We start from the raw sequence: 17,286 nt of genomic DNA on the forward strand, positions 1-17,286 counted from the left end.
TTGTACGAGGTATATGAGGAACTACGACTCGCGCGGGAGCTCATTTTTCTTTGAGCTGCCGTATTGTGTAGATAAAAATAGAACTTTTACTCACTTATTAATAATTTAATTATTAATTTGTAACAATTAAATTAATAATTTACAACATTTAAACCATTAACTTACAACGTTTGATCTGTTAATGCCTCACAGTTCAACTATTAATTTATAACAATATATTATTAATCTGAAACAATTACTCCATTAATTTTTAACAATTAAAATAATAATTTATAACAAAAGCCTCCCATTAATTTAAAATAATTATGCTCTTAATTTACACCATTAATCGGAAGCAATTCTACTATTCATTTAAACCAATAAATAAATTTAAACCAATAAAACCAACTCATAGCGATTAAATTAATGATTTATTTTGTTTTATTTAGTATTAACGAAATCTTTCGAGTCTTTGAAGCGGTATTTTGTTTCCATTTAGTTTTATCTTTTAATTTTAAGCACAGTATTTAATTTTTCACTTAACTATTTCATATAAAATCAGTGCTAATACAAAGTGTAACTGTAGAGCGTCTATGGATGAAATGTAATTCTTCGTACTCGCTCAAAGCCAAGGAATCAAATCGCATTCACGGAACTGAAAAAGCAAATGCGATTTAATCGATGGCAACGAGGTTTGGTTTCTTCGATGGTAAGTTCAATGTTCAAATGTGATTATGTAGATCCACATACTATACCTATTCTAATTAATAAATTTCCATACACGCTACTTCTTTGCCATCAAATAATTTTATATCTTCTGCTTTCGATGCTTAAAAACTCTTTACGTAAATAGAATCCCTGCGTAGTTACCTCCCCGTGATGGGACCGAGTAATTGCCATCGTTTCCCAAATAATAATACATGATGTACTATTCTGAAAGTGTAACGTTAATTTCAATATTAGGATTCGATTTCTATTGGTAAACAACATATATTTATAATTCCGAGATATATCAAGCAAAAAACTACTTTAATAGTTTAGTCTAGTCTAGATCATCCAAAACTGTTTGATGAATTAGACTGGACTAATAACCCCCTGCGGGGGCACCGTCGGATGTCGTGGAATGTCGTGGGTCGTTGAGGAACGTCGCGGGACGTCGTGGAACGTCGTCGGACGTCGTGACACGAGACCTGCTGCTTGTTATCTCATCTAGCAGAAGAAGTCTAATTAGGTACTATAACTCCCCACCTTCGCCAATTTATTTATGTGGTTGTGCAAGGTAAGCCGCGCTAGATTGCAACGAAAACCATACATCAGCTCAGATTTCACTGCCATTACCATTCTGAAGAAGTCTAAATGTAACAAGACTGTTTTAAGTTATTATTTTAAGTATTTGATGAAACTCTGATTCAGAGCCGCCTTTTCTTCATCCAGTATAGATTATTCGTGGTACTCCCTACCGCTTAAAGAAAGGTAACGTGGCTCTGTCTATCTTTTAAATGAGACGCATAGTTCAATAGGCTCTCATTTTCGTCATCAGATGTTCAAGTTCAAAATCGAAAAAATACACTCTATTTTTAGTCTAGGCATTATCGAGAAAACACCAGTTTTCATTTTCCTTAGCATAGAAAACCTGTTGTACTTTCAATAGAGTATTGTTGTGTGTTCCAATCCATACTTTTGTAGCTTCGCTAGGTAGTAATCACTTGGTTACCAGGATGATTTTTGCCAGAAAAATTCATGCCGGAAATTGAGATGGTTTTAAAGATAGAGCACCACCTCTTACAGAGTCCCATATATCGCTCCATTTTTATTACTATTAGGACAAGTCTCTGCGAACGCCCGCAGGCCGATCAAGCTCGATTGACGTCACATCATTGGAGTACAGTGTACACAAGTAAATATCTCCGGATATGCGATTGCCACAAAAGCTTGTTATCCAAGATGTGTTATGGAAAGGAGATACCTATATATTTAACAATGTGCTGGACTGGATAATGTGCTGAAGGGAACAAATAATATCATCGAGACGCTGAGTCGGTAACATTTGGAATAATACTAAAATGCTAAAGGTTCCCAATGCTTCCAGATGTGCGATAAAAATGTTTATTCTACGTCTCGTATATGTATACTGATATAAATACTTATTCTATAAATAATAAATATTATATAATATATATGTCGAGTTTACATTAGAATTAGGGTTAGGGGCGTGAAACGAATCTTCGTTTGGGTTACACGTTGTCGTTATGCAATAGAGAAGACATTGACTAGTGCAAATACGATTATTATAGAACCGGACAAGTAACCGTGGTAGTTAGGTACTCGAGGAACTAATGACAATGATCCTAGGTCCAATAACGAATTCGCGGTCGACGTGATGATAGATGAACGTACTCACAAAATCTAAGTCGGACGCGTAATATTCAGTGATCGTAAAAGGTTACTCTTTTCATCGATGAGATCGCGAGCGAGAGTGACTTTCCCGTCCCGATGATGCCACAGAGGAAAACTATATTAGGGTGTGTCTAAGGACACGAGATCATCGGATTCGTCGAGAAAAGCCATCGTTCAGAAAGTAAGGGCAATTGGCGTTGCTGCTAATTGGTCAATCTCCATACCGGTGGTTAGAAAAAGATGCTAGTCGCCCTCGAGGGAAAGTTGCTAGTGGGAGACGCCGCTCGTTGAAAAATAGGTCTCCCCTATTTTCCCGTAGATGGGACAGAGACTGTTTGTCTGTTTGAAAGACTTTAGTTGACTAAATCTTAAGATTTATAACGGGCCCTCGAGCTAGCTGAACATGTACTGCGGAGACGCATCGACATCTGGCAATCATCTTGCTCGAAGAATAGGATCTGCGTGTGGCGAGCCACGGGACAGAGACCGTTGGAATGTTTACTGTCGAGTGTTACAACTATTTCCTTTTTAAGGAGAGCTATAGAATTATTCCATGCCTTTGTTAGACAAAGCGTTCATCCCGTGACCGCGGCTACGTTCGGCAACTGACTGTCGCCTCGAGCACAAGCTCATTATCACAACTCTCGAACAATTACAATCGGATTGAATAACTACAATTGTTCAATTACAGCTATAGTAGACTCTAGGTTACACTGTTGCGGGATTATCCAAAATTCCAAAGGCTCCGGTGTTCTTTCATCTCCGACATATATAATAATATATAATAATAATATATAGAATATAATAGATATATAATAGATATATAATATAATATATAGAATATAATAATATAATGGAATATATAAAATGATATATATTCTGTAAATAAATGCTTCCGTCTGTGTCATGTCATCTCGGATGACATTACGTATGTCGGAGATGAAAGGAAAACGGAGCCTTTCTTTTGAAATTTTGGGAAAATCCTCTAATACTTTAGCCTAGATTCTATCATAGTGGTAATTATGCAATTGTTGTCATTCAGTCTGATTGTAATCGTTCGAGATTTGTGATAGTGAGATTAGACTCGAGGTGATATAACTGGTAGCCACGGTCACGGGATGGACGTTTTGCCTGACAGAGGTGTGGAGTGGTTGTATGGTTCTGTTAGGGAAGTGATACATTTACACTGTACATGAGAGTGTGTGTGTAAGGGTTAGAGGGCATCAAGGTCTTAGTGGAGACAAAAGACTGTTGCCAGATGTTAGAAGAATCTAGGATAGTCGGTTGGCGACAAGCGTGCGTGCAAGACGTTCTTCAGAGTGTAATATAGATGTATAACTGTAGTGTGTGAAATATAGTCAATAATTTGTATTCCCAAATCCTCGAATTTCCTTAACATGGTAGCAGAGCGTGGTTACTAGTTTTGCAAGATATTTAGTGCGTGGTTACGATCTTGCGAGTGAGTTTTCAGTAAAGAAAAAAAAACTTTCAGAGAAAAAAAATATACTTCGAGCACGTAGGAACGCTTGAGTAAGAAAAGAAAAAAAAGAAGAATCAATTAAAATGGAGAGATCGGAAATCGTGAGGATTATGGAATGTGGAAGCAAAGAATCACGATGTTTCTCAAATATAAGGAATGCGAGGTTGTTACAACTAGAATGAAGAACGAAAGAGACGATGAAGACTGGGACAAAAAGGATTTGAAGGCGATAAATATAATTTATAGTGCAATATCGAACAGACAATTGGAGTATGTCAGGGAAGGAAAAACGGCGTATGATATAATAAAAAGGTTCGATGAAATGTACTTGAAAGAGTCGACGGCACTGCAGATCGTATGCAGAAGGAAATTGGAAAACATAAGACTGGAGAACTACAGTGATTCAGCATCATTCTTTAACGATTTTGAGAAATTAATCAATGAATTAAAAGGTGCGGGCGCACAAGTAAGTGAGAGGGAAAAGCTGAATTACATGCTGAATACGTTACCCGAAGAATACAGCTACATAGCGGACATAATAGACGCATTGAAAGAAGAGGATCAAACGGTAGCGTATGTAAAAAATAAAATAGAGATAGCAGAGAAGAAAAATAAATCCAATCGAGGAGAAAGGCAAACCAACGCCTTTTCTGCAAAAAAGGAAGGATGCTTCAGATGTGGAAGATTAGGACACTTTGCGAGAGAGTGTCAAAATGGCGTCCAAGCGGGAAGCAGTAACGGCTATTGGCATGGTCCAACACGTGGTCGAAACAGAGGAAGAGGGAACAAAGGCAATACGAGCAGGGAACGTGGAAACTTTCATCGTCAATCAACAACCGGCAGGGGCGAGCATGGAAACTCAAGAGCAGGCATATGGATAGCAACGGCGCACGCAGCAAACAGCAGTGAGACGAATGAAATAAGTAAGAACGAAATAGTGTGGCTATTAGATAGCGGTTGTACCGATCACATAATTAATAATATAAATTATTTCGATAAATCTATCGACCTAAAAGAACCGGTAAATATATATTTAGGCGATAATAGACCGATAAAAGCGACAAAAGTTGGGAATGTTATAAGTTATTTTGAAGCATTCGGAAAACAAAATGAAATAAATATGAGGAAAGTATTTTACGCGAAAGAAATGTCCGCAAATTTGATTAGTTTAGGTAAACTAACAGACAATAAGAATACGGTTATTTCCAAAGGAAATATTGCGAAAGTAATAGATGAGGATAATAAACTTACAGCTGTAGCGTTCAAAGAGAATGGGACATATAGAATAAAAAGTATATTGAAAGGGAAGAAGCACTTAGTAAACAGCGCCGAACGTAGTGGTATGAGTAAAAAGGAAAGATGGCATAGGATGCTAGGACACGTAAATTTTAAATATTTAGAGATTTTGGGTAAAGAGCAGCTAGTGACTGGCATACCGAATGAATTTGAAAAGGAACTTTTGAAATGTAGGGTGTGTATAGAAAGCAAAATGCATAACTCACCTTTCAAAAATAATCGAACTAAGGCTAGGGAAATAGTGGAAATTATTCATACGGACGTATGTGGTCCCTTTAAGACCACCGGATTCAATGGAGAAAAATATTTCATTTCATTTATCGATGATTATAGTAAAATAGCTAGGATCTATTGTATAAAATCAAAAGATGAGGTCTTTGATTCTTTCGTACAGTTCGTAAATGAAGCCGAAAATTTAACGGGCAAGAGGTTAAAAATATTAAGATGCGATAATGGCGAAGAATATTTAAATAATCGAATTTATAAATTTGCTAGGGATAAAGGTATAAGAATAAATAATTGCCCAACATACGTACATGAATTAAACGGGACAGCGGAAAGGTATAATAGAATAGTGATGGACATGGCGCGTTGCTTGTTAGCGGAAGCGAAAGTACATAAAAGGTACTGGCCGGAAATAGTTTGTACAGCGGCATACTTGAAAAATCGAATATTAGCGAATACTATAGAAAGAAAGACACCTTTTGAAATATTCTTCGGGAGAAAACCAAGTGTTAAAAATCTACATCTATATGGAAGTAAAGTTTTTGTAAGAAGGCCATAACAAAAAAGAGTTTCCAATTGGGACAAGAAGGCAGATATGGGAATTCTATTAGGATATAGTGAAGTAGGATACAGAGTCTCATTAGGTGGGAAAATAACAATAGCTAGACATGTAGAGGTCATAGAACAGACACTAAATGTATCGGTTTTGAGGAAAATTCATTAGAGGCAGATAAAAATGATAGCGAAGATAACTATTCATTGGATGATATGGATAAGGAAGAGTTAGAAGGTAGGGAAGATGAAAATGATAGTAGTACTGAAAGCTCAAACACTACTAGGAGATCTACACGTATTAAGAAAACTCTAGTAAGGTATCCAGAAATGGAAAATATTTGCGAGATTCATGCAATTTATTGTAAAGTAGATAGCCCTCGTACATTTGAGGAGGCGATTTGTTACGAAAATAATGAAGTTTGGAAACAGGCTATGGAAAATGAAATAGAATGTCTCTATAAGAATAAATCTTGGAAATTGGTAGAAAGGGTAAAAGGCAAAGAAGTATTAGATGTAAAATGGGTTTACACGAAAAAATCAGAGGACAGGTATACGGCTAGATTAGTGGTAAGGGGATTTCAACAAAGAAACGTAGCCGATGACATATATTCTCCAGTGGCGAGTAATCAGACCTTTAAGATATTGCTATCATATTGTTGTCAAAATGGAGTAATAATTGAGCAAATGGATGTAGAAACTGCCTTTTTAAATGGTGAAGTAACCTCGGAGGTATATGTAAATCAACCAAAGGGATATGCGGACGGAACGAAAAGAGTTTGTAAATTATCGAAAGCGCTTTATAGGTTAAAAGAAAGTCCGAGGGACTGGTATGAGTGTTTTGATAAGTGTGTGACGAGATTAGGTTTTAAAAAGAACAATATAGAGCTGTGCCTATATACTTATGGATAGGGAGAAAATGTTGTTTATTTGTTAATATACGTAGACGATTTGTTGATTTGTAGTAAAAACAAAGGGAAGATACAAAGTGTAAAAAAAATTATTAACTGATAAATTTGAAATGAAAGATTTAGGTGAAGTAAAAGAATATCTTGGAATAAATATAGGGTATGATTATTTAAAAAATGAAATGAGATTAAGCCAAAAGAAATACATAGAATCATTAGCAAACAAATATAAATTACATAATAGCAAATTGTACTGTACACCTATGGAGACCAACTTAAAAATTGAAAAAGCTGAGATAAATAGAGAGGACATTGGATACAAGAATTTAATTGGCGCATTGCTGTATGTTAGTGTAAATACCAGACCCGATATAAGTTATAGTGTGAATTATCTGAGTAGATTTCAAGATTGTTGTAACGATACACATTTTAAATATGCCTTGCGAATATTGAAATATTTGTACCGGACTAGAGATTTAGGGCTACATTATAAAAGAAATGAAAAGTGCGAAACGATAGATTGTTATGTGGACGCTGATTGGGCAGGAGATCATATAGATAGGAAATCGACTTCTGGGTATGTAATTAGATTGTATGGAAATGTAATTGGATGGAAGTCTAAAAAACAAAGGTGTGTGACAAAAGCCTCGACGTATGCAGAGTATGTTGCTCTATCGGAAGCGGTGAGCGAAGTAATGACTATCAGAGAACTAATGAAAATCTTCGATGTAAATGTAGACGATAACCCTGTAAAAATCTATGAGGATAACTCTGGAGTAATGAGTATAGCAAAACACGGAACTTTTACAAAAAATTCTAAACACATCGAAGTTCATTACCACTACGTTCACGAGTACGTAAAGGAAAATAAGATAAACATAATAAAAGTAAGTACAGAAGAAAACACTGCGAATATTTTTACGAAGGCACTGTGTAGAGAGAAATTTGAAAGGTTTAGGTCATGGATGAATGTAAAATAAGAGAAATGTAAATAAAGCGATAAATGTTAAATATTTTGTTAATTCGACAAGTATGTAAATAAAATTAAGTGTACAGTATAAATGTAAGGAGGCGTGTTAGGGAAGTGATACATTTACACTGTACATGAGAGTGTGTGTGTAAGGGTTAGAGGGCGTCAAGGTCTTAGTGGAGACAAAAGACTGTTGCCAGATGTTAGAAGAATCTAGGATAGTCGGTTGGCGACAAGCGTGCGTACAAGACGTTCTTCAGAGTGTAATATAGATGTATAACTGTTGTGTGGGAAATATAGTCAATTATTTGTATTCCCAAATCCTCGAATTTCCTTAGCAGGTTCTCCCTAGAAATGTGGTTGTGGCGGCATACGGCTTCAAGAACGGACCTGGCCACGTGTGATTTTACCTCGGAGGTGCCAATATAATGGGACACACGTTGTATTAATAATAAAACTCCAGGCACAAACTGCCTAGCAACGGCGATTGGAACTTTCTCGATGCTTCTAACGAGTATTTAACAAACGAACGCGATTGTAAAGCGAGGAAAATTTTCATCAGTCTATTATTCGTGCGATCGCCTTGGAAAGTTACACTTCGAGCAGTTTATACTGAGCGTCCCAGCAATCGTATTTTGTGCTTAAAATGTATTCTACGCCTAGTAAAGAGTTATCCCGTTGACCATGGATTCGTTATCGAACCCAAGAACATTGTCAATTGCATCTTGCGTGTCTCAACACCTCTTATGTTTGTTAAACTCTGTTAAAGTCATTTTTTTTGTACCTGTAAATATAATCTCTGTTGTTCAAAACGATGGCTAATTCAAATGAAAAATTGTTACGCGCTCTAAATTCTATCGATAACCTGACACATAAATATGTTGTCGGTAAGTTACCGACTGCAAAAGTTAATTGTCGATAGGGTTCAAATAATCATTTCTTTAACCTCATTTTAATTTCTTGAGCAATAGGATTCTTATTCTTAACGCTAGAGTATAAAACAGATATTTTGACAAATATTTTAACAACCAATGGTATCTCATGAGCCTTTGACAGAGTCAACAGTAAGAAGATGTGTGTGTGTGTGTGTGTGCGTGCGTGCGTGCGTGCGTACGTGCGTGCGTGTGTGTGTGTGTGTGCGCGCGCGCCTGTGTATGTATGCATATATTTGCCATGTACGGGCCAGAAAGCATTTCTCGAGTAAGGGACTTGAATCGATTTGTTAGACTTCGCCGCGCAGCGCTTCTTGTGTCTGCAGCACGATCGTGTCTATAACTAAATTCTATAGCATTATGTAAAACTACATTCATTTAAACAACATTCTTTTGTATCACGTGAAATACTGCATGTCTACTTTAAGTATATTGATGAAAATTATCACTAAAGGTGAAGAATATAAACTAAACTGCTTTTCATAATTTTGCAAACGAAGGTGTTAACAAATCGATGCCAGCGCTGCGACTAACGGCCGATTTGTAAAGCACATTTCCGAATATTAAGAGCATTACCCCCTCTACTGGAGTTTACAAACCTGTGTATACGAATACGAAGCTTGCGGTACTTATGATGCAGGAATAATCAGATATTCATTGACGTGTGTTGGTGTTGCTTTTTAGATGCACAGATATACATACATATATAACGTGAGTTTATACAGAAACGTGAACAAAAAAATTGTATTGAACATAACGTGAAGTTAGTCAGAAAATCTACTCAGTAAGACGCATGCGCTGCAGCCACGTGTGAACCTATCTGAACTGAGCGTCACGTTTGCTACTAGTGGAGGATGCCATTTTAATGCCCACAGTGCTGCTCATGGTGGTGTCCTAGTTCGAACGGTATTTTCTCTCTCTTTGCATGTTTATATGTGTATAAAAAAATTTACATTCTATCTTGACGCGAACTATTAACAAAGGAAAACATGTTCTGGATGCAAGTGAATAATAAGTGAATAATAAGAGAGTGTAAACAACTTTTAAGATCATGTATGACACGTTAACCTGAAATATCTTCCATTGTCTTCTGCTTTTCATTGATTTCACGACTTTTTATCAAATAATTACAGTTTTGTTAAATGTATTTGATAACTGTATCTCATACAATTTCTATATTCATTTACAAATTGCTACTGTTATCGTGCAGTTATGGCATATTTTAAGGAAAACGCGAATTGTTCTTTAAGGATATTATTAAAGTCTACTGCTCACTAATCATAGATTTTCCTTGTGCACAGGCAAGCAGTTTGTCTAATAATAATAATAATTTCGTAAAGCAAATGGCTCGAGTGTTAGTTTACGTGCGGCCCGTTTATGCAATCTCCATGGATATAAAATTGGACAACAAAATGGACGTAAGTACCTTTTGAAACATCATTCGATAAGTGAACTTTGACCGTATTGAATAATGTATTTTGTTTCTACAAATCTTGGTTAATATAACATATTAAGCTAATGTTTATGTACCACTTTCTTTAACTATTTCAATATGACAATGTAAGATTTGCTTCTTTGGCCGTTGTGACGCAAACTTATGATTTGTAATAGAAATGAAATTTAATTGTTGAATTAAAAGGAATTTCCACGATGGTACATAAAATTTTGTATAATGTATCTGTCAATTATAAGACTACTTTGGCCAACGCGCTATAATCTCTTGCGTCTATACTTTATATATTATGGCTCAATAATAATACATGGATTAAAAATACTAAAGTAATGCAGAATGTCTAGCATCGATGCAACCGTGTTTATTATTGTTATTAATATAATATTTAATTGCTCCGTTGTAGAGTAATGAGTTTATGCGAATGTGATCATTTTACAATTAAATTTCATTTACATATTTTATTTTATAAAAATGGAAATATTGAGTTACAAATGATTTTCATTAATATGTTAATATTTAGTACACTGATTATGTTTGCCATTTGTGTTATTATTATTTGTTATTCATTTTCCTCGGCTTGTAGAATATAAAATTGATATTTATACATATATAAATATGTTTTATGTAATATTAATGTAAATCGCTGTTGTATCGTGAAATGTTATCTATTTATTCGTACGATACCAAGTGGATTAGTAAGAAAGATTAGATTTTCATCATATTAATGCGTCGAAGCATACGAGCGTTGAAACAAGGTATGTTGTAAAAAATATATTGCCGTATAATGGATTAATACTCACAGATGTACCAGGAACGTTCATCACTGGGAACGTGCGCTACCTGTTCACTGATGTATTTATATAAATACGGGCATTGAATTCAGCTGAGGCGTTTTGTAACGTATAACTTTAAATAGAGCAGGTCACACGAACGTATCGCTGGTTATTCGTTATCAGTTCGATGAGTACGTATTTTTTATGTATGTCCAGCGATTATTCTATAGCGAATAGTTGTATCGGAATGAAAACTTTTCTATTTTGTGCAAGGATTTTCAGATTTATTTATTATAAATCATTTGTTATTGCAAAAATCATTTGTATAAATCAAATTATTTACAGTTTTCAACGCACTTCGATATCGATTCAGATTAAAAGAAATATTATTGGAGTTTTACAACACAATGTCGCGAACGTTCCGTCAAGCATGGTTTACGCCACAGTCAAGAACAATCGCTATTTTTGAGAACTAGAAATTTAGCGCTTCGACCATTTGCGTGTCAGCACACTGATAGGGCGTGAGTAATTGTTCCGCCAGCTCTGCAAAACAGACGACGCTCGTATGCCGTGACTTCTACGTACGTACGAAATGACTGTGAAACATATGACCGTTTTAACGCTCGTGTAACCTTATGCCCAGGTTTAAAGCTATATGCGTTATGAAAAATATTGCTGCTGTGAGTTTATATACAAAATTTTTCCGCACACAGTTATAACGAGGCGCAGATACGCGTGTGCGTTTACCCGCGTGTATATATATTCTTATACAAATTGGCAACATAGTGAAAGGGAGGAATTTTGCATATGTCCCTTACTGCCCGAACAGCATCGGGACAGTAGTTCTAGTATAGTCTAGCGTAGAAAATTCGTTGAGCAGCCTGTATAGCTGAAACGTATCGTAATGACGCTACGCATCGACTCCAAAGTCTCGTGAAATGACATCAGTATATCAATATATACTTAATATATACCCAATGGCTTTGCCTACCAATTAAGGAAATAATATTACTTTCTGCATCGATGCAAGCCAATATACACCATAAAAGATCAAAAAACGTTGATGCGTTCATCGTATCAGTGTATCAGCGTATGTAAGCACCGTTGACAGTCACGTTTTCCTTCTTTTTGACCAGTTACTACCATTGACTGTTTCTCACACCGGTTACTGATCGCGATTGATTCTACAATATTTTCCATCGAATTGGATACAAATATTGCTACTTTAAACAATTCATGGTGATTTTTGTAAACTTTTTGAGTTGTTTTTTTATATTTTCAAATGATATTGAATTTTTAGAGTTTTGCATGGTATTTGTTGCTCTGTCGTATATTTCATTTCTCATTTATAATATACAATTTGTTAAACATATAGAAGAACCGCTCGTTGCTTTGTACCAATTTGTTACTTGGAAGAATACATTCATGAAATAACGTTAAACAACCATGTTAAAAATATCGTATGCGAATCTGATTTTTCTTCCATTTGAATATAATTGAAAGTTGAATATAATCCACTTCACTACACAATAGTTTGAAAATATCGATCGGCCATGTCCTATGATAAATGTTAGGAGTTGAGGAAAAGTTTCGTAGCAATTCTAATGAAGCTGTAAATTTACACAAAATTTACACCTCTCTTCTTATGTATGTAGTATTCTGGATTTGTGCAGTTATGTTTTTCATGCTTTTAATGGTAGAACCTGGCTAACTCATAAACATGGCGTCATAAAGCGTTCTTTCTACTATCTAGTTTTGTAGCTCTATACATAGTTTTCTATCCAACCCATGATATTTATGACACGATTGGCTTCAATTACTAGGCTAGGACTGTTTCATAGATTTTTCGTTTTTTAGAATGTTACGTCAGGTTTGTATATTTTTTTCAGCCTTCTGACTATGCAATAAGAATAAAAGAAGAGCCAATCGATCCGGAGATCTGCGATGATTTGTCGCCAGTTGATACGAATACAGGGAATGAAAATGAAACAGCGACGTTTAAAGGTGAATCTTCGGATGACGTTTATTCTGAAGATGAAGAATTCGCGTTTCCTCAAGAAAGTACGTATCTAGAAAATAAGAAATCGGATCCTGATAAACGAAAAAGTAAACATAAAGTACCTTCAAACAACAGAAGAAGTTGCAACGTTTGTTTGTTAACTTTTCGAACTAAACATTTATTTGATCAGCATAACAAATTATATACCTGTAATGTATTTAAGTGTAATAATTGCACTGCGATTTTCACTATGCATTTTTCCTTGATACGTCATTTAAAGAAGCAATGTCGTACGAAACAATTGTCTGGATATAGATGTAATTTTTGTAGCCGAAGGTTTTCCTTTAAAAGACATATCCAATCTCATTTATTCCATGCGCATGGGAACGCAATATTTTCTGGTGAAAGCAAAATCACGAAAACATCTGCTGAATCGTTAGGAAAGTCGAATCATTCGGATGGTATAGCCATGGCAGAATCAAATACTTCACACAGTCCCTGCCCAAAAAACGTAGATAGCTCAATAAATATATCTTTGATACCATCTAATAGTTTAAACAGTACATCCATCAAGGGTTTGAACAGCAATATCAAGTCTACGCACCCGAAATGGTTAAACGACTCGCATTGTACACAGTCGAAAAGGATGAAGCAGACCGTCCTTACAGACTTCATATCGACGTACAAAGACAAACCGAATGACATATGGGTTAGCCCGGAAAAAGTTATCGATACGGAGAATATTCCTGTTACTGCGACTATTATTCCAACTTCAACGTTCGACACATTTAGTAACAAGACATCAACTGCTGCAGAAGTTATTCAGATGTCTACTTCTGTTGAGCGAATCGAATCTCCTGTTAGGAAACAACCATTTGTTCAAACTCATGTGAATTTAAAAACAATGATATCTTTATTAAGGAACGAAATAAAAGCTGAACCTGGAAGCTCTAATACCTCGCGCAATACGCCTTACAACCTTAGGTCAGTGAATAGATGTCTTTCTTCTTTATATGATTTTTACGATTTATTGGAGTTTGAGACCTTTGGAAGATCAAGACAATCTTTTAAAACAAACAAGTTCCCCTATATATTTGACCAAAGTAGAAGATCTGCACCTGAAGTTAAGTATAAAGAATGCGTGGTCCGTTTGGAGAAATGCGACAAATTCTTGGAGCCTACTAGTTTTGTGTCAGGCGAAGACGAAGACGAAAACTAAAAGGAAAAGGAAAACGAAGACGCTTTCAAGCAAGCAGTATCGAAAAATGTGAAAGAGGAATTTGAAGGTTTTCGTGAAACAAGCTCGACATGTAACTTGCCTTTGAAAGCTGACACGATTCCTTGCACTACTTGTGGAACACAATTCTGAACACTTAAAAATTTGTGCATACACGAACGCACCTATCGCCAAACAGCCACAGAAAAGTGTAACGTTTGTAACACGATGTTTTCCATTAAAAGATTCTTACAGTTTCACATGCTTGCTACTCATGCGCCTTCGTGTTCGGTACAACTACAAACTACAAATTCTTTTGTAAGTTCTGCGATCAAGGATTTGTTAAGAAACAGAGTCTTCAAATTCACGAACGACATTTGCATATTGGGCAAGATTCTAGGCTGGTGTTGAATTCCGATTGCGCTGTGGAAGATAAACCAATCTGTAATATATGCCATTTGTTATTCGAATCCTACGAACGTTTAGTCGAGCATGACACGTATTATTACAAGGGCAATGATTTTTTATGCGCAATATGTGGTAAATCGTTTCAAGGAATGTACAAGTTGGAGCATTATCCGGACGAATCATGGAAATTGTACCCTTACAAATGCGATACTTGTAACGAAGGCTTCAGCTACGAATCACATCTCCACGCAAATAAGCTACACGTTCATTCGCACGATTCGCCCGCGAGGCGCGCGACCGCGATATATTGGATCAGACTTTTCGCATGTGTTCATGATTCTTTGGATAAATTAAGATAATCATAAAATAAAAGCATAGAGAATATTTAATTCTTTGATTTATAGGTCGTTTCAAAATCAATTTTCACGCTATTATACTGAAGAATCGGGCTAGATTGAGACGTACAATAAACACGCCAAGTACACACACACACACACGAAGCAAATGATTTCGAAGTGTTCTTTAAGTCATGTATTCGCATTTTCCATGACACGCATGAAATGTATCGATATTTGTTGAAATATACTATACAAGACAAATCGACGCTTCTGACCTAGTACGAACTGCGCTCGGCTCAAACATCGAGCATTGAGTGAAGTTTGGGTGTCAGCCTTAGGCGCTTCCTGTTCATTGTTTGCGATGGTCTCAGTTTGTTGAAGCAGAATATGTCAAGCATTCTAGGCTAGACGACCAGCCAGAAAACGAGCGAACTAGATATTCCATTCTGTCTCTAACTTTATTTAATATACATCGTTTTGTTCACATAAGAGATAAAGAGATCTAATCGCGTTATCGTATCGTTTACTAAGTGCCGATTGAAGCAGCTTAATGAAAATTATGATAAATCGAGTAATAAATTTGTCTGCTTTTCTTTGAACGCGTGTGCATGCGTGCGTACGTGTGTATTTTATCAAGTACGTTGATCACTACCCCATTTCATTATTGTAAAAGTTTTTGTTAAAGCGAGTTTTTCGTTCGACGTGCGCGTTTGCGGATCTTCATATTTTATAAATTGTTTTTGGTCAGCGTAAATGTTTGAAGAAGTTAGAAAATAAATGAAGCGAGGGTAAGTAAATGTTGCAATTTCTTTTCTTAATTGATCTGATATTGGTCATTTTTCTTCTATTGCAATGTTTATTCGGTATGATTATTCGTTTAAACGTCCGCTCGATATAATAATTACAACATCCGTTAAAAAATGGATAAACCTATTATTGAATTTGATATTGAGATTTAAAAAAAATTCATTTCGTTTATCACACGTGGAATGATTATATGATATGTTTCATATTTGACAGATGACTAATTTAAATATGGATCGTAATTACAATTTTCATTATGAGATGATCTATTTACTTACCCAGCTATCGATTAATGACGTCGAATGATAATTGTACGGGAACGATAATGTTTTGTAATGTGCAATTTTAATTTTACGTTAAATATTAAGTAAATAAATATTTCAATTTCCATCACAGTGCCGGTCGTACAATACGATAATCGGGAGGAACATGAGACCAAGAACGATATGTATCGCTATGAAAGCGCGAATGAAAATTGTCGTATTAGAATTTCTATAAAGACATAAGAATTGACGTTTATATCACAGAATAGTTGCAGCGTGTAATCGAATAAATTGGTTGTTTCACAGCGGGAAAATGAACTATTTTTACGAGCTTTCACCGGTTCTGGCGTACAACGAAACGAACAGTTGAGCAGTTATAAGAGCTAACGTTTGTATTTTCTAAAACTTAGAAAGCTTGTAAACTTAATAGATTGCTCGGGAAATTTGTAGATTTTAGTAGTACGATGTGTACTGTTTCTAAAAGTGTAGGTATTCTTTAATAAATTACATTTTCCAGAAAATAATGTAAACTCTTTCCCCGTGTAAACTACGACAGTCGTACAACCTTTGTTGCTGTACGAACCAACACTCTCGCATTCGGAACGTTGTGTATGACTCGCGTTAATTAAAAGACGAGACATGAAGTTAAAATTATGTCTTTGTATACTCGGGACTCGAAATAGGGTGAACTTGAATACAGCACTTTGATTCGAGACGTTTTGTACAAGCAACGTTAATTAGAAGATTGAAGCTACGTTTTTGTTGAACCATCAACGAGAAAATAACGACGTATTTGTCGGGTTATGCTGTTCCATCCTGTTTTCACCGCGATGATCGATCAGCAGTGACTGCGCTAAAACAAATCCTCTCTATGGAAACATGAAGCGTCTTTGTGTCAGAAGAAATACAATTTTACAGATTCTGCCAATAACCAGGATTTAGAAATTTAAACCGAAGCTTCTATCGAATTTAATCTGAAGTATGTTAAGATGGATCGTTCGAGTGGAAAAGAAGAAAAGAAAAGTACATCGAATTAGAGGAATTCCAAAGAGAACTCCACCAGTTATAATCTCGAGTAAAGTTTCATCGGTGTGGTAACTTATGCAAAGTTGTTCAATGTTGCCGAAGATCACCTAAAGTGAAACACGAACGAAAAGTAGAGAAAACATTTTACTACATTATAGATTTTAATGGCAAAATAGAAAGCACTTTAAAGAAAAATGGACCTTTGCCCAATACATATCCTAAAGGAAAAGGTAAAGGAAATTTTGATAAAATCCAGAGGTGTCCGAT

General features: G+C 35.7%; 2 protein-coding genes across 2 annotated transcripts in view; both read left to right on the forward strand.

The window, feature by feature from the left end:
* LOC126875445 (golgin subfamily A member 6-like protein 6) overlaps positions 1 to 17,286 on the forward strand; it is a 224,919-nt gene that overhangs the window by 7,886 nt on the left and 199,747 nt on the right. The window lies entirely within an intron of this gene.
* LOC126875444 (zinc finger protein Helios-like) lies at positions 9,556 to 14,454 on the forward strand. Its single transcript, XM_050638361.1, has 3 exons — positions 9,556 to 9,645; positions 10,041 to 10,157; positions 12,855 to 14,454. Exons 2-3 carry the CDS (start codon positions 10,083 to 10,085, stop codon positions 14,181 to 14,183), a joined length of 1,404 nt encoding a protein of 467 aa, XP_050494318.1. The 5' UTR covers positions 9,556 to 9,645; positions 10,041 to 10,082; the 3' UTR covers positions 14,184 to 14,454.

The sequence above is a fragment of the Bombus huntii genome, chromosome 18, assembly GCF_024542735.1.
Source record: "Bombus huntii isolate Logan2020A chromosome 18, iyBomHunt1.1, whole genome shotgun sequence".
NCBI lineage: Eukaryota > Metazoa > Arthropoda > Insecta > Hymenoptera > Apidae > Bombus > Bombus huntii.